Source organism: Apium graveolens, chromosome 10 (genome assembly GCF_009905375.1).
Source record: "Apium graveolens cultivar Ventura chromosome 10, ASM990537v1, whole genome shotgun sequence".
In the NCBI taxonomy this organism is placed as follows: domain Eukaryota; kingdom Viridiplantae; phylum Streptophyta; class Magnoliopsida; order Apiales; family Apiaceae; genus Apium; species Apium graveolens.
The window spans coordinates 95,861,700-95,884,891 of NC_133656.1; the positions used below are offsets into that span (position 1 = coordinate 95,861,700).

At 39.0% G+C, this 23,192-nt stretch overlaps 1 protein-coding gene across 2 annotated transcripts; it reads right to left on the bottom strand.

Annotated features, from left to right (window-relative positions):
* Positions 1-14,857: 14,857 nt before the first annotated feature.
* LOC141692890 (uncharacterized) lies at positions 14,858-21,240 on the bottom strand. Of its 2 annotated transcripts, none has more exons than XM_074497841.1 (9): positions 21,083-21,240; positions 20,333-20,533; positions 19,513-20,245; positions 17,574-17,641; positions 17,352-17,410; positions 15,905-16,008; positions 15,633-15,705; positions 15,338-15,518; positions 14,858-15,122 (listed from the first exon to the last, which is right to left on the bottom strand). In XM_074497841.1, the coding sequence occupies exons 2-9, from the start codon at positions 20,511-20,513 to the stop codon at positions 15,037-15,039; spliced, it is 1,485 nt and encodes a 494-aa protein (XP_074353942.1). In that variant the 5' UTR covers positions 20,514-20,533; positions 21,083-21,240; the 3' UTR covers positions 14,858-15,036. The 2 variants fall into 2 exon arrangements, with proteins under 2 accessions (XP_074353942.1, XP_074353943.1); XM_074497842.1 differs by having other exon boundaries at positions 21,053-21,205.
* Positions 21,241-23,192: the final 1,952 nt, after the last annotated feature.

Genomic DNA, 23,192 nt, shown 5'->3' on the forward strand with positions numbered 1-23,192 from the left:
AAAAGTACAGCTGGTAGGCCCTCCGCCAGTACCCACATTCAGGATCAAGAACCCTCTCAAGCCCAAGAACCTGGAGACAGAGAGACCTTCCAGGAGCAACCACTGACGCAGCATACCCCGGTAAGGGATGCCAGAAATGTCATAGAGCTCAATCAGTACAAGTACACCAATGTTCCAGTTGCAGAGGAGCATATGGCTAACTTAACAAGCCACGAACTTGCTGAAGCAATCAGACTCTACAGAGATGAACAAGCCCGGGCTCAGACGGAATTTGAGCAAGATGATGAGCAAGAAGAGTCCGGGGACTCTCAGCAATCCAGGAGATCTGTCTTCGACCGAATTGGGTCCAAGGCAAAGAAGAATCAGAAGGAGCCTAGCAAAAAGGAGACAGAGGCAACCAGAAAGAAAAAGCTAGAAGAAATGAGAGAAAAGATAAGAAAGGAAGAAGAGGAAAAGCTGGAGCAAAAAATTCAGAAAAGAATGCAACTGGAGGAGGAGAGGCTCCTAGCTAAAGCAAGAGGCAAAAGAACTCGGAGGGACCCTACCCCCGAACTTATTTCTGATGACGAAGAGGAGGGTCAGAAAGATCTCAAGGACATGATTTACGAGCTCCAGAAAAAAATGGAGAAAGAATCCGGGGTGGAAGTTGGGGAGACCCTCACGCCCTTCAGTCACTCCCTAGAAGCCATCCCTCGACAGAAAAATCTCAAACATTACAACTTTGACTCTTTCGACGGACTGGGGGATCCGGAAGAGCACCTCAACTACTTTGAACAGATAGCTCAGATATACTATTACAATGACTTGACAAAATCCAGATTCTTCGCCTCGACCCTCAAAGGGGGGGCTCAAAGATGGTTCAGCAGAATCCCGTCAAGAAGCATCCACTCCTGGAAAGAATTCAGAGGAGCCTTCCTTAGAAGATTCAGAGCCAATAAAACACATGAAATGCACATGTGCCACCTGGAGACAATCCGCCAATATGATAACGAAGCACTCTCAGCCTATATGCGGAGGTTCCAGGAAGCCATCAACAAAGTCTCGAATCTCGATGAAAGGGAGGCTCTAAGCATATTTCGAAGAAACCTGGATCCAGAACACAATGAGAGATATATTGTGGAGTTGATAAACAAAGAGCCCCAAAGCCTGGCCGCGGCTTATTCAATGGCAGCCCGGTTCATAAAAGAAACAGATGTTCTCCAGGCGATGAGAATGACTCGGAATGGAGGGAACAGGAACAAATCTTCTGATGACCGACCGAAAGGGGGTTACCATCAGGAGAAAAAGTTCAAACAAAGCAACCAAACCCAGCAAACAAATGTGGTACAAAACACCCCAATTTTCCAAAGATTGGGTCCTAAAACAGAATCCAAAAGTGATCCCGGCCCCCCTAGGCAGCAAAGGGAGCCTAGGCAAGAGCCAGAATGGACCCACCTAAACAGAACCCGGGAAGAGATACTGAAGGAGATCAAGGGAAAGCCATTCTACTATCCTCCAAAGCCAATGCAGACTCCCCCAGAGAGCAGGCCTTACAACATGCAATGCGACTACCATGAAACTCATGGACACAAGACTGAGAACTGTCTCTCTCTAAAATACTTCATTGAAGATCAAGTCAAGAAAGGCAACCTGAATCAATACATCTCAAGGGAGAAAAATCAGAGAGAAGAAAGGCCAAGAAAGGGTAAAAATGTGGTAAATGTGGTCCTGGGAGGCTCACACTCTCCCCCTAGGAGCCCGGGCTCAGGGGATGAGGTATTCTCAATCCAATCCTACCCGGAGATGATGATCTCATTCAGCAGCAAGGATTATGAAGGAGTCAACCCGAATCACAATGAAGCCTTGGTTGTAACACTTGATATCTTTGACAATGAAGTAAGAAGGATGTTGATCGATAATGGATCCTCAGTAAACATACTCTTCAAGCATACTGTGGACAGGATGAAGCTTGGGAGCGTACGCTCCAATGAATGCCAAGAGGACCCTCTATATGGGTTCGGGAACAACTTGGTCCCGATCCAAGGAACTTTGTACTTACCAGTAATGATCGGATCGGCCCCAAACCAAGTCACCCATGTGATTAAGTTCTACGTGATCAATACTCCCTCATCTTACAACGGCATAATTGGGCGCTCAGCCTTGACCAGGATCCAAGCAATCACCTCCATATCACATTTGAAAATCAAGTTCCCAACCCCAACCGGGGTAGGAGAAATCAAGGGAGACTATGAGGTAGCTGAAAGATGTTATAGCCAGGCTCTGGTAATGGCTGAGACCCATCAAGACAACAAGAGAAAGGCTGTCGTGCTCCGGAAACAGCAAAGTATTAAGAAACATCGCCAACAATCAAGGGATGATGGGAGAAAAGAAGTCCAGGTCATAGAGACCCTCTCAGACCCAAAAGCGACCAAACAAGGCTCAGAAGAGCAAAAAAGCAACCAAGTCACAAAGGGGATTGAATTGGGCCTAGCCATTGACCAAACCAACCCTACTGTGCAAGCAACCAACCCAGAAAGGACTCAAGAAAGAGAAAATAAAGAGATGACAGCCCAGGCTCAGATTTATATGAAAAAGAACACAGAGGCTCGGATCCAAAAGATGGTATCAGATACGGATCAATCCAAGATAGAGGCCGCTGTTGAAACAGAAACAATTCTGATCAGCAAAAGCGATCCCTCAAAAAAGATAAAGATAGGATCCGGGCTCGAGGCTAATTTCAAAAAAGAACTGGTTTCACTACTCAAGGAGTACTCTGATATATTCGCTTGGACCCCAAAAGAAATGCCCGGGTTGGATGAATCCATAGCAATGCATAGCTTGGACGTCAACCCAGAGAGGAAGCCAGTCAAGCAAAAGAGAAGAAATTTCACCCCGGAGAGGCAGAAAGCAATCGATGAAGAAATTGAGAAACTACTAAAAGCTGGAATAATATGCGAAGTCAAGTACCCAGAATGGCTGGCAAATGTAGTGATGGTGAAAAAACCAAACGGAAAGTGGAGAATATGTATCGATTACACAGACTTGAACAGTGCATGTCCAAAAGACCCCTACCATTTGCCAAATATTGATCAATTGATCGATGCAACCTCTGGGCATGTGATGCTAAGTTTCATGGACGCCTACTCGGGGTACAACCAGATCAAGATGAATCCCAGAGACATTCTAAAGACAACCTTCATCACCCACAGGGCGGTCTATGCCTATGTAATGCTGCCGTTCGGATTGACTAATGCGGGAACAACATATCAAAGGGCAATGAATAAAATCTTCAAGAACCAGATTGGAAGGAACCTGGAATCCTATGTGGATGATATGATTGCAAAATCCACAAGCGTCCCCGGGCACATAGGAGATCTGAGAGAATGCTTCGACAACTTGAGAAAATACTCACTCAGGCTCAATCCAGAAAAATGCACATTTGGAGTAGGGGCAGGAAAATTCCTTGGATTCATGATAAGCAACCGAGGAATTGAAGCCAACCCAGAAAAGATAAAGGCAATCCAAGAGATGAAGGCTCCCAGAACACAAAAAGATGTGCAGAAGCTAGCAGGATCGCTAGCAGCACTCAGAAGATTCATCTCCAAGCTAGCTGAGAGATGCCTACCCTTCTTTGACCTATTAAAAGGAGCAACCAATAAGAGAGAAGTTAATTGGAGCCCAGAATGCCAAAGCGCATTCGAAGAAATCAAAAGGTACCTTTCTCAACCACTTGTGTTAACAAAAGCTCAACCCGGGGAACCCCTATCCCTTTACCTATCAGCAGGGGCTCTGGCAGTTGGAGCAGCCTTGATCAGGGAAGAGAATGGCAAACAGCAACCAGTTTATTATGTGAGCCAAGTGCTAAAAGATGCAGAAACCCGGTACCCGAGGCTAGAAAAGTTTGCTTACGCCTTAGTCACAACATCCAGGAAACTCAGACACTACTTCCAGGGAAGGGAGATACGAGTTGCAACAAATCAACCTTTAAGAAAAATAATACACAAGCCAGATGTCTCAGGGAGATTGGTAAATTGGGCAGTTGAGCTAAGTCAGTTCAATTTAAGTTTCATTCCTAGAACAGCAATCAAAGCCCAGGCTCTAGCCGATTTCATCATAGAATGCAATTTTCCAGAAGAAGAGCCCGTGCCCATGAGCATTGACCCTGAGAGAAACACAGATCAAGAGACAGAAGCCTGGGCTCTCAAAGTTGATGGTTCTTCAACAAATGAAAGATCGGGAGCCGGACTCATCCTAAAGAGCCCAGAAGGGTTCACAATCCAAACAGCAATCTCTTTCGCATTCTCAGCAACAAACAACCAGGCAGAGTACGAGGCCTTGATTGCAGGATTGAAGTTAGCAAGAACACTCAGGATCCAGAATCTCAAAATCTACAGCAACTCCCAGATCGTCGTAAAGCAAACAAATGGCGAGTACATAGCCAAGGATCCAGTTCTAGCTAATTACCAGGCTCTGGTCCAAAGCTACCTGGCCTCCATACCAAAAGTCCAAGTCATCCAAATCAGCAGAGAGGAGAATTCAGAAGCTGATTCATTATCTAAACTTGTTCAAAATTCATCAGACCTGGATTGCTCCGTCTACTTCGAAGAATTGCAGAAGCCAAGCACAGAATCTGAGGAAGTCATGGAAATAGAAAACACCCCGAATTGGATGACTCCATTCATTAACTACTTGGAGAAGGGAGAGCTCCCGGAGGATAAAGGGAAGGCTCAAAGGTTAAAGGCAAAAGCTTCGAAATTCTTCATGGAAGAGGGAATACTCTATCGCCGGACCTTTTCCTCCCCAATTCTCAAGTGCATAGGCCCAGGAGAGGCACAATACTGCCTTATGGAAGTTCACGAAGGAATATGCGGGGACCACATGTCCGCAAAAGCACTAGCTCACAAAATCATAAGGCAGGGGTACTACTGGCCTACCATCCACCAGGATTCGATAGACTTTGTGAAAAAATGCAAGGAATGCCAACTCTTCAGCAATGTGACACGGATGAGCCCAGTCCTACCCTCCTCAGTCTTGTCACCAATCCCATTTGCTGTATGGGGAATTGATATCATGGGACCCTTTCCCAGAGCCAGAGGAGACCTCAGGTACTTACTAGTCTCAATTGACTATATGACAAAATGGGTAGAGGCAAAGGCAATGAGAATAATAAACCAACAAGACTGCATCAAGTTCATGGACAACATATTGATGAGGTTCGGGATCCCGAGAGTACTTGTCTCAGATAATGGTCCACAGTTCGTCGGTTCAGAATTTGAATCCTACCTTCAAGAAAGGGGCATCCGACACAAGAAGTCTTCTGTAGCCTACCCTCAAGGAAATGGTCAAGTTGAGGTAACTAATCGAATACTTCTCAAGGGGATTGAGAAGAGACTCGGGGAAAGCAAAACCAAATGGCCAGAAGAATTGCCTAATGTACTTTGGGCATACAGAACAAGCTCCAGAATAAGCACAGGAGAAACCCCCTTCAAGCTGGCTTATGGAACTGAAGCAATGCTACCAATTGAAGTAGGATCCCCCTCTCATCGAGCAATCAACTTTGATGAGATAGCAAATGAGGAGGGGATCAGAACGAATATTGAGCTAATCGACGAAGTCCGAGACCAGGCAGTGGCAAGAATGGAAAAATATAAGCAGAAAACAAGAGAGCACTTCAGCAAGAAGTCCCGGGTCAAAAACATTCAAGTTGGAGACCTGGTCCTTCGAGACACGGAAGCTTCAGACCCCACAAACACTGGAAAACTAATGCCAAAGTGGGAAGGCCCATACAAAGTCAAGGAAGTTCTAAGGCCAGGAACATACAAGCTCATAAACATGGATGACTCTGAAGTACCAAATACATGGCATGGACTCAGGCTCAGAAAATTCTACCAGTAGAAAAGCAACCAAAAGCAACCAGAACTTGTAGCCTATGGCAAGCAACCAATCTATGATCCGATATTTTGTATGAAAAAATTTGCAAATCAATGAAAAGAATTTTCCCTTCTCAGAAAGTTATTTTAAATTACCAGTTATGGATGCAAATAACAACCCGGGTACCTTCTCGCACCCGGGTTAGAAGCAAAAAACCAAAGCAACCACTATTTGCTTAGAAAAATTCTAAGTAGATGGAGCAATCACCAATCCGGGTTAGACATACCCGGATTGAAAGCAAATTTAAATTCAAAAAAAAATGATTAGCATTCAAATTTGGGCTACAAACAACCATCATGTACAATTTTCCAAGTACATAAAGCAAAAAAGCAAACATCAACCCGGGTGGTTCATATACCCGGATTGAAAGCAAATTTAAAAGCAAAAAACAACCCGGATTAACATTCAAATCCAGGTTGCAAACAACCATTATGTACTTCAATTTTCAAAGTACATAAAGCAAAAAACCAAACATCAACCCGGGTGGTTCATATACCCGGATTGAAAGCAAATTTAAAAGCAAAAAACAACCCGGATTAACATTCAAATCCAGGTTACAAACAACCATCATGTACATATATTTCCCAAGTACATAAAGCAAAAAATAATACTTCAACCCAGGTGGGTATCATACCCGGATCGAAAACAATTTCAACAGCAAATCCGGATACACCTTCATACCCGGATCAATCCGGATATAAAGCCCATCCGGATCGGGGGGCATTGCCACAACCTGAACCAGGATCATTTGCGCAATAGCCAGGATCCAGATTGCTCATAAAAATAAAAACAACAGATGAAAGAAAAGCAAATATTTTCTACGATGGAAGAAAGGTTCAAAGCAGGATCCGGATCGCCATCGACCCGGAACAAATCCAAATATTACATATTGTTCAAATCAAAGTACGAAATCAAGAAATCCTAGAAACGAAATTACATGGGCAGGGCCCGAGAAGCTTTGCAAAGCTGGTCCGGATCTAGAGGAAGCTGGGGCTCGGCCCATCATAAGGTTCCGGTTCTCCTTGACCCTGCTCAACCGCAGCCTTTGCAGCAAGGAACTCTTGAATAAATCTTTCCCAGGAAGCTAAGGGGTCAGTCTTTATATGGCGCTCGGCAACAATCCAGGACTTGCGCACCTCGGGAACCCCGGCCTGAGCAACCTCGAAGTCATAAACATCGCTAGCCTTAAACTCAGCAATGATAGCCTCCTTATTCAGATTCTCTTTAGCAGCAAGCTCGGCCTTGAGCCTCTCAACTTCCTGGGCCAGCCCCTCAGCCCGGGTTTCGGAGTTCTTCAACTTCTCATTCAACCTGGCCTCCACCACCCGGAACCCCTCCCGGGCCTCCTCCAGCTCACCCCTCAGGGAATCAGAAAGTATCTTCTCAGCCTTAGTCCGATTGTTAGCCTCCTTGAGCTCAGTGAAGGCAACGTCGGAGCAGATAGACATCACACTCCCAAGCTGAGAAACAAAAAAAAAAGAAGAATATTATTACAAGGGAAAAGTGGATTGGGGGGCATAATCCGGAACTACGGGCTTAAAAATTCAGAAGTTACCTGCCCCCATTGGCCTGTGACCCTCTTCAAGGCAGCAGCCATGTTGTAGCCCTCAACCTCCTCCCAATCTTCCTCTGAGGGGATACTGGACATGAACCCGGTCAGATTGATAAGGCTCTTTGTCCCGACCCGGATAGGAGCCACATCCGGTCCCTTCCCCTCCGAATCGCATACGACCCGGTCAGCAACAACAGTTTTTCCGCGGGGAGGCTTTCCCGGGGCGGACTTCCTCTTCTTCGAAGGAGGTTCCTCTTCAGAGATTTCTTGAACGTCCGGGTCCTTGGCCAAGGGCACATTGACCGGATCAGACACATTCCGGGGGGCAGAAGATTCGGCACCACCCTCAGCATCCGCAGATCCGGATCCGGTACCAGGGGCCCCCTTTGTTGTCTTGTATGCCAGTCCCAACGAGTTAAAAGCTGTTGCATAAGCTGAAGAAGACATTATGGCCCGGGATGCAGGGTTGTAATGCGGCAAACCTGAAAAATTGAAAAGAGAAACTATCAGCACAGGATCGATAAAAATGCAAAGACTACCAAATCCGGAAATAGAATAATGCAGTAAGCCCGGACCATGTCAAGACGTTTTATGCAAATCAGCTACAAGTGAAAAAAAAGAAAGGTAATCCGGTTCTCCAAGCTTGGATGGAGACCCGGATAAAAAAAAACATTTTAAAAAATAACTTACAGCCAAGTTGGAACATGAGTTTATGGTTCATAAACGTATCCCGGGTTGGCTGGAACCCGAGACTACCACAAAATTTTCTAACTTGGTCTAAAGCCTCCCCCTCTAAGATCTCTGGGTTGAATTTCGTCTTAACCTCCCCAGTCGTGAAATAAGGAAGATACCCCAAATCGTAACCCTTCAACATCAGTATCTCCCCATTCCAATGCTTCAAAGAGGTCTGATGCATAACTGGTTTGGACCTACCTGGACCGAATCCGCACTCTGCTGCCCGGAACCTCAGCTCGTAGAAAGGTTTCTGGCTTGACCTAGAAAGGTAAAAAATCTGGTGGAATAACTTGAAGGTAGGAAGGAGCCCGGACTTGTTACAGCAAGCTATGAACCAGGTCATAGACTTGATCCCATTCGGAGTTATCTGCATAGGAGAAATCCTGTAGACATACTTACAAAGGTGCTTCAGAAAAATGTGCCACCTGGGGCTCCACCCGGACCTTAGATGCTCCAGCCAAACCGGAACAAAACCATCCGCAGGACGATGGAAGATCCTCTCATACGGTTCGGGCCACCTCCAAGCAATATCACTGGTTAATTGAAAAGCAGCCCGGATCGCCTTGTCCATATCACCCGGGTCAGCCTCAGCATGAAAATCCTTCAGCTGGTAATGATCCCGGTTGATCCCAAAGGAAGCAAAAGCTGCTTCCAGAGCACCTTGGTCATAAATACCCGGGTGCCCATCCTCGTGCCTCTCATATCTGACCCGGGTATAATAAATGCTATCCTCGAACCCGGGTGGCTTTCTCACGAAATGGTACTTAATATCAGACCAGCGGCCCTCTGGCGTAAAAATAACAGAGTTTTCTGGAAGCCTCTTGAACCGGAAGCTCGTAATTGTTCCCACGGACCCAGACCCCTTTCTAACCATCTCGCCCTGGATCTGTTCTCTACCAGACGAATCCGGATCACTCTCTTCCTCAGAAAAGTTTGGATAGCAATTATATACTTTCCTAGCTCGCTCCTTGGTCCGGACCATATACCTATTAAATTGAAGGTCAGTTAATCTGTGCCCTACATATTTTATTCGTCTTACTAAGTGGTCCGGATCAGGTACGTTATGTTAATTTAATCATAACCTAATGACCCGGACCACCAATGCAAGTCCAACCCGGAAAAACATCAACGATCCGGATCATGTTAACTACAAACCACAAAAGCAAAACCCCCATAGGCCCGGATCTTGGTGGCAAATACCCAGATCCGGACCCATAGCAACAAAAAACCTAAAACAAAACCCATATACCCGGATCAAAAGAACCCAAAAACAGCTAAAAAACCCAAGTCATACAATCCTACCATAAACCTCCCCCAAACCCGGATCCTGTACCCTCTACCCGGATCAAAATCAAAACCCTAACCCACAAACAGCGACTTCGAGAATCAAAAAGCAAAAAATGCACAGCAAACATATACATACATATATTTCCCTCAAGAACACGAAGAACAGCCACAGAGAAAAAATATACTAAACCCAGAAAAATCTAACCCAAAACCCAATTTTTCGAGCAAAAACATCGCCAAAAAACCCAAACACCTACAGATCCAAGCAAAATAAACAACAAAACAAAACAAACTACAAAGGCCGATTTGAATTTTCAATTCGCGAATAGGAGATGAAACTCGAGCATGCAACAATCTAAAGAAATATCACGAGAAACCAAAAAAGTAAAAGCAAGAAGAAAAAGGCTTACAGATTTGTCGAACACAAGTGCAAGCAGAATGGCGATGAAAAACCCAAAGAAATTCCAAGACGTCGAAGAACTCCGAGGGAATTAAAAGAAGGCGAAGAGACTTTTTGTTTTTGGGTGAGAATAAAAAATGAAATGGAACACTGGAGGCAGCCTTTTATAGGCCCAGGAAAGAGTAACTCCCCTGCCACGTGGCGTCCAAGCTCTGGTTCACCCAACAGTTACAAAAAAAAATATATACACATAAAACCACATTTAAAACCCATAATCATTATGGGCCGAGTTTCTAGGAAACTGCCCAAAAATTCAAATTCGTGGGAGGGAATAAACTGAAAGACGTTACAACTCGACTTTTCAAATTCCACTACTCACTACCCGGATCAAGAGCCCTGATCCGGATCATCTTCATCCAGATACAGATTTGGAAGCAAAAAAAACCCAGATCCAATCCGGGTACTTTTTCTAAAGCAACCACTCTACCTCAATCCGGATTGGTATCCACCACACCAGATCCGGATTGGGGGGCAACCAGGAGCAGAAATTTTTCTGGAGCAGCTATTCTACCTTAATCCGGATTGGTATCCACCACACCAGATCCGGATTGGGGGGCAACCAGGAGCAGAAATTGTTCTGGAGCAGCTATCCTACCTTAATCCGGATTGGTATCCACCACACCAGACCCGGATTGGGGGGCAACCAGGAGCAGAAATTTTTCTGGAGCAGCTATTCTACCTTAATCCGGATTGATATCCACCATCCCAGATCCGGATTGGGGGGCAACCAGGAGCCGAAATTTTTCTGGAGCAGCAACCATCCTACCTTAATCCGGATTGGCTTCTACCATACCAGATCCGGATTGGGGGGCAACCAGGAGCGGAAATTTTTCTAAGGCATCAATCATTATACCTTAATCCGGATTGGCACATACTACACCAGATCCGGATTGGAGGACAACCAGGAGCGGAAATTTCTCCCAAGGCAACCATGTAACCCAAATCTACTCCCTCATCCAGAAAATCTGCATAAGGGAGTGGGGGGCAAATGATAGGGTATAAGAGACCCGGGTAGACGTCAACCTGGACTAGAGGGAGGAAGGCTCAGCCGGCCTGCTAAGACCCCCCTCTCCCAGGCCAATCAAGCATAGGAGCCCAGGCCCGGGCCCGTCCTACTCCCCGGATCCGGATCCGCCTGCATACTCGGATCAGGGCTAAAACCACAGTGAGGGAGGTCCCATCAAGCACATGCACATCCCACAACCCGCCAAGCAAAGGTACGTGGGCACGTGACTATGACAGCTATCAACAACCAGCACACCAGACAAGCACGGCGCGTGTCAGATGCCGTTAGGGTACTCTGGAGGTGGTCCCCCCCTGGACACGCGTAAGCAATCCACCCAAGCCAGGCGTCCTCTGGTCCCAGCATCCAACGGCCCAGATTTAGAGGTAACTACCCTTAAACCCTACCTTGGGGCTATATATACCCCCAAGACTGAAGGGTTTAGGGGTTGGAAAATATTTTTACTCTTGCACTCACACACTCTCATACACTCAAAAACACACAGCAGCCATCAAATATAAACACACACACACAGCAGCCTCTAAGTTACAGAAACATATATACCTTCATCTTCTCCAAAACCCGTTCTTACTCTCACACCGGAGGCGCCGTGGGAGCCAAACCCCCCTTCCGGTGTTGTTTTGCAGGTGCCCAACCTGCAGCTACACCTCTCTCACGCGCACAAGGTCCAGGAACGCCGACGACGGAGCCGCCCGCTCACCGGAGTTATCACCATACATACATGATACATACATACGTTGAATTTCAAAAACTAATATTTTTCATTAAAATCAACTTTAATATTAACAATAATGTAAATTTTACATTATTGTATATTATGATTGCAAGGCATTCTGACTTCAGTTATGCATTTTTTATCTTTTTAAATTGAGTATGTCAATTGTAAGTTAGTAGTGAACTAAGTAATGATATAGAGCAGTACATATAGTTTATTTAAATAAAATTCAAGATTTTGTTCAACTCTGTATTCAACATGTATGTTAATTTTTAGCTTTATATTTGTAAACATACTAACGACATTCTATAGATTAACTTTAATCATTTCGTTTTAAAGGTACGTTTACTACCCTGTTTATATTCATTTATTAAATATAAAATAACGGGTAAGAAAAATATAATATAATAATAGTTGACGAGATATTCACTCCTTAAAGTAAGGAAATATTCGAAACTTTTAATATTATAGAGGGGGCATGAAACTTGTTGGAGAGAAATTTTATCTCCATTTCTTCAAAATTTGACTCTAAGAGCCTATATAAGGATATTGTTATAATTGCTCTAAAAACATTATAATTGTATGGTGTATAAAAAAAACTCTAGAAAATGACTCATAACTCGCATGGGTTATTATACTATTTTTATATTATCAGTCAAATGCAACTTATTCTGCCCGGAGCGTACATGATAGTAAGAAAAAAAGGATTTTTTCAAATAAATGGTATCTCAACAGTTATCAGTTTATTTGTGCCTGAAGCATATATGATACGAGGATAGAAAGTATTCTAGATAAATATTTCGTTAACTAAATATCAATCTTTATTTGTTTAATTTATAAAGTAGTACGGTGGCAAAAAAAATGTATAAAGTAGTACAGTGATTTCTGCATTGCTGGTTTGCTACGATCATTCACTTGGAAACATGCAAGATTACGTTACGGATCGAGTGATTAGAAAATCTTTCACTTTTTAAACAACACAACCTCCTAATTCGTACAATTATTTAAATATAAGTAATGCCCGCGATATAAAAAAATTGTTACAAAATTACTTGACAATCATTAATTTACATAACTGCTAAATTCAATAAAATTTTGTTCCGTGCAGTAATGAGAGATTACAAATTTAACTTCATCTAATTTCTGTGAAACCACCAACGTTTTCTGTGCAATTAAGAATATTTAATATAGATGTTACTCCGGGATATCACTGTCATTCATTTTCTATATTGAATAATTTTATTTTTATGAACTTCAATCTAAACAAAAACAATTTGTTAGTTCCTTTCTTTTTTAAAAATTTTAAACTTTATATAAAATTTATCATTTGACTTTTCTAGCCCACTCTAAATATTTTGAACAAATAGTGAAATTAGTTATTTTAAAAAAATAAAATTTGATGTACATTTTAGTATAAATTATATACTTTTATTCAGAAAAATAAAAAATTAAAAAAAATTATTTTTGTTAAATGGTCAAAACACTTCGTGGTTTGTCCATAAAAATTAAATGTTAAAAATAAAACAGAGGGGTAGAAATTTCATTTTAAATTTAAAGTCTATATCTATAAATAGATTGAGTTTTAACTTTGAATTTATTTATAAATAGAATTTTAATTTTTTAAAAAAAGTTAAATTCTTTTATATATATCATAGTTCACTACGATAATTTAAAGTATTTACAAATTTCTCTTTCCCCTATTAAATTTTTGTTCAAATTATTTTATTAAATTTTTGTGCAAATTAGTCTAGGCAATGATTTTTATTTATTGATTGTATATTTTATTTACTTGTTTGTGTACTCTGAGCGACTATTTTGAGCGACTATTTTGATCTAAGACCTTTCTCCATCCCAACTTTAAATATTATACGGTCAAAATTTACCTCAAATTTGGTGTCACACAAATTTTTTGTTATTTATATGTTGTCATTGTACATTTTATTAAAATAAATTTGTTTCATTTTTATCCAATCACTTTATTATTTTAACCTTACTTTTCTAATTAACATCATAAATTTAAATTAAATTATAAATTATCGACTTAAAATATATAATTTTGATTAATCATATTTGTTTTATAAAGAAATATATTAGTATTGATTTCAAACTTAATAGCCTTAAATTCAAAACTATTTTATTTATATAAGAAAATATTAGTATTAAAGTAAATTCAAAATTAAGTCGATAATATAACCCACTTGATAACACACTAGGATTAATACTAGAAATAACTAATAGGAATAATAGTCAAAACATCATTTAATAAGTTTGAAAAATATTTAATAGGTATGAGGATGGGGTAGTAATTTCTCTACCTTCATGAAAAATTTTTACTGCATTACTTGCAAGATCACAATGATCAAGTAATCTTTCATTTCGCAATCGCATGACTAGTACAATTATATAAATATTGAATAATATTGCAAGTACAAAAATTATTAAATTAGTGATGTAGCATAATAAAATATTTTTAATAATTGATATGGGTGTTACCCATTACATTTTATTAAATTATAATTGACTAAACTATGATATATGTCATTCTTATCATTATATGCCCAATTTTGTATTTCTAACAATTTCCAATAATTTTATTGTATCCTAGTAAGATAAGAATTCGTGCCGCCAAACAGATACATTTTTCGTATTACTTCTGTCTGTATCTAATATGTCTGTTAAAATTTTAACACCGTGATTCGAATTGTATCTAATGTCTGTATATCTATTATTTAGACAAGCACTGTGAGTTGACCAATCACCTCTTGTTTCGGAAAATTAATTATTTCCAAATATACATTTCAACTAGCTTTCAACTAGAAGATTTTAAAAATATAAAACATGTAAAAGTATGGGTAATGGAAAATGTAAAGCATCCCAAATAGATAGAAGGTTTCACTGAAGACTATTATGACTGGGAAGGAAATTGATTTCCATGAGACAAATCTTGAAATGAACATATGCACGAGTTCTTGCGTTCTCTTAATATGTACAGTTTGACCGATTCCATCCATCTACCAGGTACTATGTAATTAGGTTCAATAATGTTTTAGATCATTAGTCTGTATAATATTTATATACTATAACTACAATTCAATTTTTTTGCGTATAAAAACTTTTCCAATTTCTAAATGACGTGGCATTTTAGCATTGCGAAAATGCCAATACATTCCAAAGTTTAAACAAACTAATTTCTTTCCTTGAGAAATACAATTTCAAATTATATTGACTTACATGGACCTTCATAGTATTTACAAGTTAGGAAATCAATCACATCAGCTTGAAGCATTCCAAATAAAATTCTTTTTAATACAACAGTTCAATACCTAGGGACGGTTTACAGAGACTATCACTTGTCACATATCAGCCACAGACCATAAATAAGCTTCTTTTTCCGTTGCTTGCTTCTCATTCATTCTCTTGAACATCGCTTTTTCAAATCCTACAAGGTGAAAATTTAAAAAAAAATATTAGCAATCACTCTACAATTTTATTATTTAAAATAATACAAGTAATACTTATATATTTGTTTAAACTATTCACATATAACATCCCTCCGAACTTTTAGGAAAACCTTCATCATTTCAATTTCAGCTTTATCACAATGCGAGATGAAGGCCAATATTGTGTTGACAATGTGCAAGTACACCAACTAACCTGTGCTGCGATCGACACCATCCCAATGTCTCCCAGGTTTTATGCCGTAGCGATTTGGTGCAGCCTCTAATCCTCTTTTTAGCCAGCTGTGTTTTGGGATTTCTTGAGGAACAATAAAACCCGATGCTTTCATCTTCTCATCATCTCCCATGTCCGGTAATACTAGTTCATCATGTTTTTTCTGGATAGCATAAAATATGTAACAAAGAATCAACTTTTGGCAACAAAAATAGAACATTTTTTCAATTAATACGTCAAGTTATTTGACTACGTATCCTATATGAAAAGTCACTACCTTGACTAGATGAGCCATTGGATCGCCCCATCTTAATCTATCCTTCATCATTCTGTCAAGATCTGCATCATCTCTGCAAAACCAGATGATGCAGGATATTGGAATTATGTAACAAAACGAAAAAAGGTCAGAGAAAGCAAAAGCGATGGGAAAAGTACTTTCTTGTCGAATTCAGAGAACTATAAATCTACTGTGAAATATGAGATTGTGCCGCCTCCGGTGCTACAATATACATCAAGACATGGTTTCTGTTATTGCTCATTGTTTCTTACCTGGTCCTTGCAAATGGTTTTGCCTTCTCAAGTTCAAGCTCCTCCTGCCTTGCTTCAGCTTCCCTCTTTTGAGCCAAACCCTTACCCCACTCCAACTTAACCTCCTACATTGACAAATTTATAATTTTTAGCAAAGTTAATCAGTTTTCTAATAGCATCAGTAAAACATCAATTCGAGGGAAACAACAAAAAAGGGAAAGAGGCAAGAAGTGTCCAAATGGCACTCCTATAAAAGCTGGCCTCTGTAGCAGCTACATAATACATTTACAAAATGCTTTATATAAAATTCATTTTCCTGTGCTATTTCTGTTTCTTTTAGGAGAAAAAAAATACGGAAATGCATTTACCATGTTTTCGAGTCACATTTCTTAATATGTTAGACGGGTGTTAAAATGGGTCAACTTTCCCAGACATATTATTTAAAGCATTTAAGGTTCAAAATGTTCCAAAAAGGGCCGACACCCACAATTTGAAGAAGGAATCTGTTATAATAAATAATTTGACGTAAAGCTATATACATAGTCATAGCATTATAACGGCTTGTCACGCAGCTTATTACTAGAGTCTTCACAAAATGCAATATTTTACCCTAAATCAAATTTTCCTAAATGGCTCAATATAGTTGAGTTTGATATTAAGTACCCCTGCATAAGGTAGCCAGAGCACACGGAATGCTGAAGTTTCCTGTGTCTAAATACTTCTTCCGTCCCACCCAATTCTTTACATTGGGGTTGGACACGGAGGTTAAGAAAAAATATAAATTAGTGGTGAAAAGTAAGAAAAGTGAGTAAAGTAATCAATATTTAATGCATAAAGCGGGTATAGTGGAGTAAAGTAGTGGATGTAGTTAATTTTTATATTATAAAATCTAACTATTTTAGGAAACTTTTGAAAAATGTAAAGAAATTAGAGGGAGGTCCCAAAACGGAAACTGTAAAGAAATGAAGGGGACAAAGGGAGTATGTGTTTTCGTTTCTTGAAAAGAGACAACACGTCTTCTTTTTCATTGATGCTAGAATTTCACTGTAAGCACCTCACAGGCTCACACTATGAACAAAGCTATAACTCTTGCACAAATGTGGTGCTTAATAGGAAATATCATAAAAGAAATACCACAAAACTTTCCCATAAAACCAAAACACATGTAAATTTTAATATTTGCACATTATTGCTTCTTCAACAAATTTAGGAGCACAAACTATATGCTCAAGCAGAAATATCATAAAGCAAATTTTGGGGCTAAATTTTTCTCTAGTACTTCCTACTTAATAAAATGTTGCTATCTTCAACTGTAAGGACTAGTGTATCACTTCTAGACTGATTGCTTATGTTCACAGCTATGAACCTTCTGAGATTACTGTTCCAAGATATTTAAAAATAACAGATTTCTTACTGGGTAAAAAGATAACATATATTGTAAATTGAGTAAACCAAAAAGATTTGGTACCTTTGGCTTCTCGTCCTTCTTTTGTGACTTCAGAAACTCATCCTTTGTAAGGCGCTGTCCTGCGACACAAACCCCAGAGATAGGTTCAGATAAATATCTATCTAATTACTTTAAGGTTAAATTAGGGAAAAAAATATCAATATCAACAGATGTTAGACTGCCAAATTAAACAATCTAAATGATTGTACTTAAAAAAAATCTATATGATTGACCCTGACAAACCTGTTTTCTTATCGCGATAAATGGGTTCAGCACCTTTCCCGGTAATAGAAGGGTCCTTCGCTTTAAACCTTCATAGATAAAATCACTTTAATAGTCTGGCTAACAATATCATTGCAAAAGAATGTGTAATGATCTATCACAACCTTCATATTAGGTATAACATATGTTTGTACGAGTCTATGAGATGCATTTTCCAACAAATTAAGTATACAACTATTTGGACAAGAGATGCATGTCAATAGCTGAAGAACTATGCAAGTAAAATGCAGACAAATCGATAAAAAGAAACCAAAACACTTAAGCAAGCAAGCATATACATAGACACAGAGGTAAAAGGTGATCTTGGACCACAACACCACATATTAACTTTTCCGTAACAGACCTATAATTTATTTAGCAAGAGAGAGAAGATAGAAGTAATGTGAAGCACCTTGAAGGATATGAATCAAATTAAGCTTGTACATGAAAATAAATACTATGTAAAAAGATGACCTACACACACGATATTCTGCATTCAATATACTTCTAAGAAAAATATGGGTGGGTCATTATATGTTCTTAACTAATTTATTTTTACAGTTCTCACGTATAAGACGAAGCTACTCCTTAACATGCAGCTACAATGTTTAGAAAGCTATGCATATGATCCATGAATTTGGAAAAAAATATTTGGAGGAAAGAGCAGTGTTGTTTAAGGCACAGGATTCAAGTTTAAAACGCGAATCGCGGAGCGCCATTAATCGCTCACAATATCCTAAGCAGCCACACCCCCACAATATCCTTTCTTCTTAGGTACCAACCTGCTAATAGCCTGTTCAGTTTGTATATTTAATTATCTTCCTTGTACTTAACATCAAGGATACATGATGGGAAACACGAGACAGATGAGACAAATGCTTTTCATTTATTATTATTATAAAATTTTAGAAAAAAAGACAGAGGCTTAGTCACTCCATACCGCAAAGAGTATAATTTTATACCCATGATTGGCTTTTTTTCTTGGTCTATAACCAGATTCTCGTGTTAACCTTTGATTATTTGAGAAATTCAGAAGCTCGTTTATGTTTGTTACACTTAATAAATGTTCATGTGCATGGGAATAGGATGTGATATATAGTGTGAAGGTCTTTGTTCTTTCATCTTTCTCATGCTCTCCTACAGGAAGAAATATATAGTGTCCGTTTGGGAAATCTTAAAATAAGTAACTTACGACTTAAAATGAATAAGTGACTTATAAGTGTTAAGTAGATAAATATCTATAAGTTATATAAGTGTTTGGATAATTTTACTTAAAAGACAGAATTTTTTTATTTAAATAATTTATAATAAATAATGTTTAAATACGATTAACTTAGTTTGTGGATTTAAAATTAGAAAAACATTTAAAAACATATATTTTAAAATTAAAATTAATAAAAAAGTGAAAAAATCAAAATAAGTTGAGAAAAAGTACATCGTTACTAACAGGCCCATAGTGTTTATCTTTGTAAATTCAACTTATAAGTTGGGTCGACAAACACTCGTCGATAAGTACTTACGGGCTTATAAGTGAATAAGTTACTTTTTAAGTAACTGCCAAACAAGCCCATAGTGTTTATCTTTGTTCTTTCCTCTCATGCTCTCTAAAAACACCTATATAATGAGAAATTGACTGAAAAAGAAAGAAGTTCAAACCTATGCCAGATAAAGTTCATTAACCAACATTAGATAATATTCTAGTGTGACATATTTGCCGTTAATTTATTTTAAATGTATTTTATATCTAATTAGCTAGTCTTAGCAGATCCGAGGTATTAGTTGGCATTATGCTCTTTAATAGCTAAATAAACAGCATGCAGGACTGTGTCAAAAAGTGAGCACAAAGTAGAAGACTGTATGGAAACAGAAGTGTATATATAATAATATTCCGTAAAGACAACTGATAGAAGTGTTTCGTTACCTAAGAAATTCTTCCTTTTTTGCTTTCAAAACCTCTTCTGTCACATCTTTTCCGCTAACCAAACCAGTTTTTCTTTGTTCAGCCCTGGATGTGGATTCCTTTGGGTGTTTTCTTGGAGGAGAAAGGTCCCTTCTACTTTTCCATGGGGATGAGAGGTCTGACACTTGGGATTGTGGCTTACCTGATCTACTTTTCCTTGGTGGTGAAAGATCTTCCTCAGGAGACAAATGTGAATCGACTCGTCCTGGGGAGTCATGGCGACCTCGTCGAGGAGGAGAAAGAGAAGGATCTGGAACATGACTTCGACATCGTGGTGGAGACATATCCAAATCCGCGTTCCCTGACTTTGAAGTGATTCTGATGCGTTCTGGTGATGGAGTGTTCAAACTAGCCCTACGCTTTCGTGGAGGAGACAAATCCACCTTCCTGTCTATTGAATCTGAAGGACTGTGGTAACGCCTCTGTCTCTGTCGTGGCGGTGATAGATCAGCTATTTTAGCATCAGAAGGATTTAATTCAGGTTCTGGTGACGGTGTGTCATTTCTAGACCTTCGCTTTCGTGGCGGAGACATATCAGAATTAGAGTCAATTAGCTTTTGAGGAGCATTATTGACTGAAACCCAACCACTTCCATCATCAGAAATGAGACCATAAGGACGTTTGGCCTTTACTTGCTCAAGTCTCTTCATACGCTTGACTTCAACATCTTCATCTACCTGGGGCTTCTCTTCATCTGTAATAAATTTTGTTGTTTTTGTTATTAGTCACCTAATATCAGCAACAAGTACATAACAAAGGGCATCATCAGTTAGTAAACTACCTGCAGAATCATCATCATTTTCTTCTTCAAGTACTACGGGTTTTTGCCATACAGGATCTTCGTCTACAACAAGGACCCCAGTCAAATCAGGTTTCTTCTGCTTCTTCTTTTTCTTCTTTTTCTTCTCAACCTCATCATTACTCTGATATTTTTTAAGGTACTCCTTAAGTGAAGACGCCATTTCTCGTTCTTGACTAAACTCTGTTTCAGAAGTGGAACAACAACTCGTAAATAGCTAATCATAAATTACTTTAATTCTAACTCTGCTTCCCAGTTCAATTAATTTAAAAACCCAACGCAATAAAATAAAATAACGTCCGAGTGCCCCTACAAGGCTCCAACAATTCTAATGCTAACTTCGACAATATAACCGATGTAAACGAAACTTTCATCTCAAACGGCTCCTAAGGTCTTGAGACAAGTTTCACTTACATTCCCACATAAAATTGCAAGAAATACACAAAAATCGGTAACAGTTAGCAACTTAACGTACATAGATTGAAATTAAACTAATGAAACTTAATTAGATAGTGCATTACAGCTCAAAGAATCGAGAATTAAATTGAAATTAAGTCGAAAACCCTAAAAGACCTAAAATCTAGTGTACTTTTTCTTTGGAGCAATTGGACAAACAGTTAGTGTGCATCAAAATAATTTTATAACAAGAACGCAACAGGAACAAGAAATTAGAAGAATAAAAGGCGTAATAAAAGTAATTACAAATGTGTAAAATTGAAGAAATTGACTTACAGATTGTGGGTATATATTGTCACAGATACAAATCGGCGATTGAATGAGATGAGAAGAGGCGGTAAGAACGATGGAGGAATCGCAGGAGATTAAACCCCTCTTTTGTAAATTGAATTATATGATTATTATTTATATTTATATCTTCTGCTTGTATAAATTCTATTAGTATGGTCGATTTTATTAGTTTTCCGGAAAAATATGTTTTAGAAAGTACATAATAAGCTTTTACTTATCAATAAAATGGATTTCCAAATTTGTTGATTTCTTCTTCCATTGTAATAAAAATAAAAGGGTTTTTCGGCTTTTTTTATCGTAGGCACTGAACTTCGCGTGCACACTAGGTAAACTTTACAGGCTCACACAATAGACTGTAAATCACGTGAACCAAGGTTCTGACTCAGGAGACATAATCATAAATTCTACGGGATTCTTTTTATGAATTCGAGCGGTGAAAGTAAAAATTTATTTTAGTATTTGTTATTGTTGTGCCCAAAATTTCGCACGGACTCGGATTTAAGGCTCATAAAGGAGATTGAGCCAAAAATGCATGAATTAAAACATGGTTGAGTACAAGTTTGGCTCAAAAATTGATGGTTTTAGAGGTACTTACACTAAGTTGCAGCGTATCACGTGAAGCTGCAATTTATTAGGAGAGGTTTTACCAGTTATATGAAGTTGCAGGCCACCATATGAAGTTAAAGCTATAATATGAAGTTAAAGCTAACTAGCAAAGATTCAACTGGATTTTTGGCAAACATGGTCATGTAATGTGTTGTTGCCTAACAGGTCAAGCCTTGGTGAGGCAGGTGAGGTGCTGGAACTATTGTGGTAGTTGGTCGGACTGGAGAGGTACTAAAACAAGTATATTGTTATGGATTAAAAACTAATATATATAATTGATGTACTTATTACTAAGGAACGTGAGCTTCGAGGCTCGATTTGACTGCTCTTGTGTTTCGTGACTCAATCTGCCTTAACAAGATGCCTACGTACCTTGTTGATTGCCAAGGATCAAGTCAAAAAACGTAGTTCTGATATGTGGGGTGAGGCCCCTTATATAGAGGTGGGAGTCCTTGAATTGGACTTGGTATAGGAGACTTGGTGGTCAAGTCTCTAAATTAGAATGGACTTAGGAGTCCTAGGAAGTAGGAAGCTGATTCATTATCCTATGAGGATCTTTGGAGGTCAATCTACAAGGATTTATATCCCCACTAGGACTTATCTTAATAGTTGTTTTCTCCCTTATTAATTAATTACGAAATTAATTAATAATCAGGGTTTTGGGCCTTCTTTGTTCCATCAGCCTGATCTGGTCCATCAGGCTTGATCAATGTGTTAACTTTTTTGGTCTGAATATCATACATCTTCTTATTGGGCCTAGCAGCCCATACCTTGTATAATCAATGTAATATTTAATTACACAATCAGGATTTATTTATCCCTATCATTTGCCCCCCCCCAACTTTTGGGAAACATTGACTAGGTTTCGCAGAAGTTAAGTCCATTCGTTCCCTTACAGGGTTTCATTTTTGCGTAAAGTGTGGAGCGACCTACACATTTACAACGAATTTTCTTTTATTCCTTTTATTCAGGAATTATCTTAATTTTCAGGAATTTTTCCCTTAATTCTGGGATTTTTCCTTAATTTCCAGGAATTTTTCCCTTTATTCTGGGATTTTTCCTTAATTTCCAGAAATTTTTCCCTTCATTTCTGGGATTTATCCTTAATTTTCTGGATTTTTCCCTTAATTTCTGGGATTTATCCTTAATTTTCTGGATTTTTCCCTTAATTTCTGGGATTTATCCTTAATTTTCTGGATTTTTCCCTTAATTTTCTGGATTTTTCCCTTAATTTCTGGGATTTATCCTTAATTTTATGGATTTTTCCCTTAATTTCGGGATTTAATCCTTAATTTTCTGGATTTATTCCTTATTTCTGAAAATATTAACATTTTTCAGAAAATATTTCAAGGAATTTCCTTATTTTTCTGTAATTTTCCAGGAATTTTCCTTCTTTTTCTTCCCATTTTTTTAATACAGATTTCGACCAGGAATCCCATTCGATCAGGATCCTGGTCGAATTATCCTTCGTTGTGTCCTGGTCGATAGC

What these genes read in the sequence shown, in the direction of transcription:
- LOC141692890 (XM_074497841.1), bottom strand. Translation starts at nt 20,513, where the DNA reads ATGGCGTCTTCACTTAAGGAGTACCTTAAAAAATATCAGAGTAATGAT. An exon ending in TTATCGCGATAAGAAAACAG is followed by an intron (nt 17,411 to 17,573) that starts GTTTGTCAGGGT and finishes TTTGTGTCGCAG; the next exon opens with GACAGCGCCTTACAAAGGAT. An exon ending in AGAAGGACGAGAAGCCAAAG is followed by an intron (nt 16,009 to 17,351) that starts GTACCAAATCTT and finishes TTGTCAATGTAG; the next exon opens with GAGGTTAAGTTGGAGTGGGG.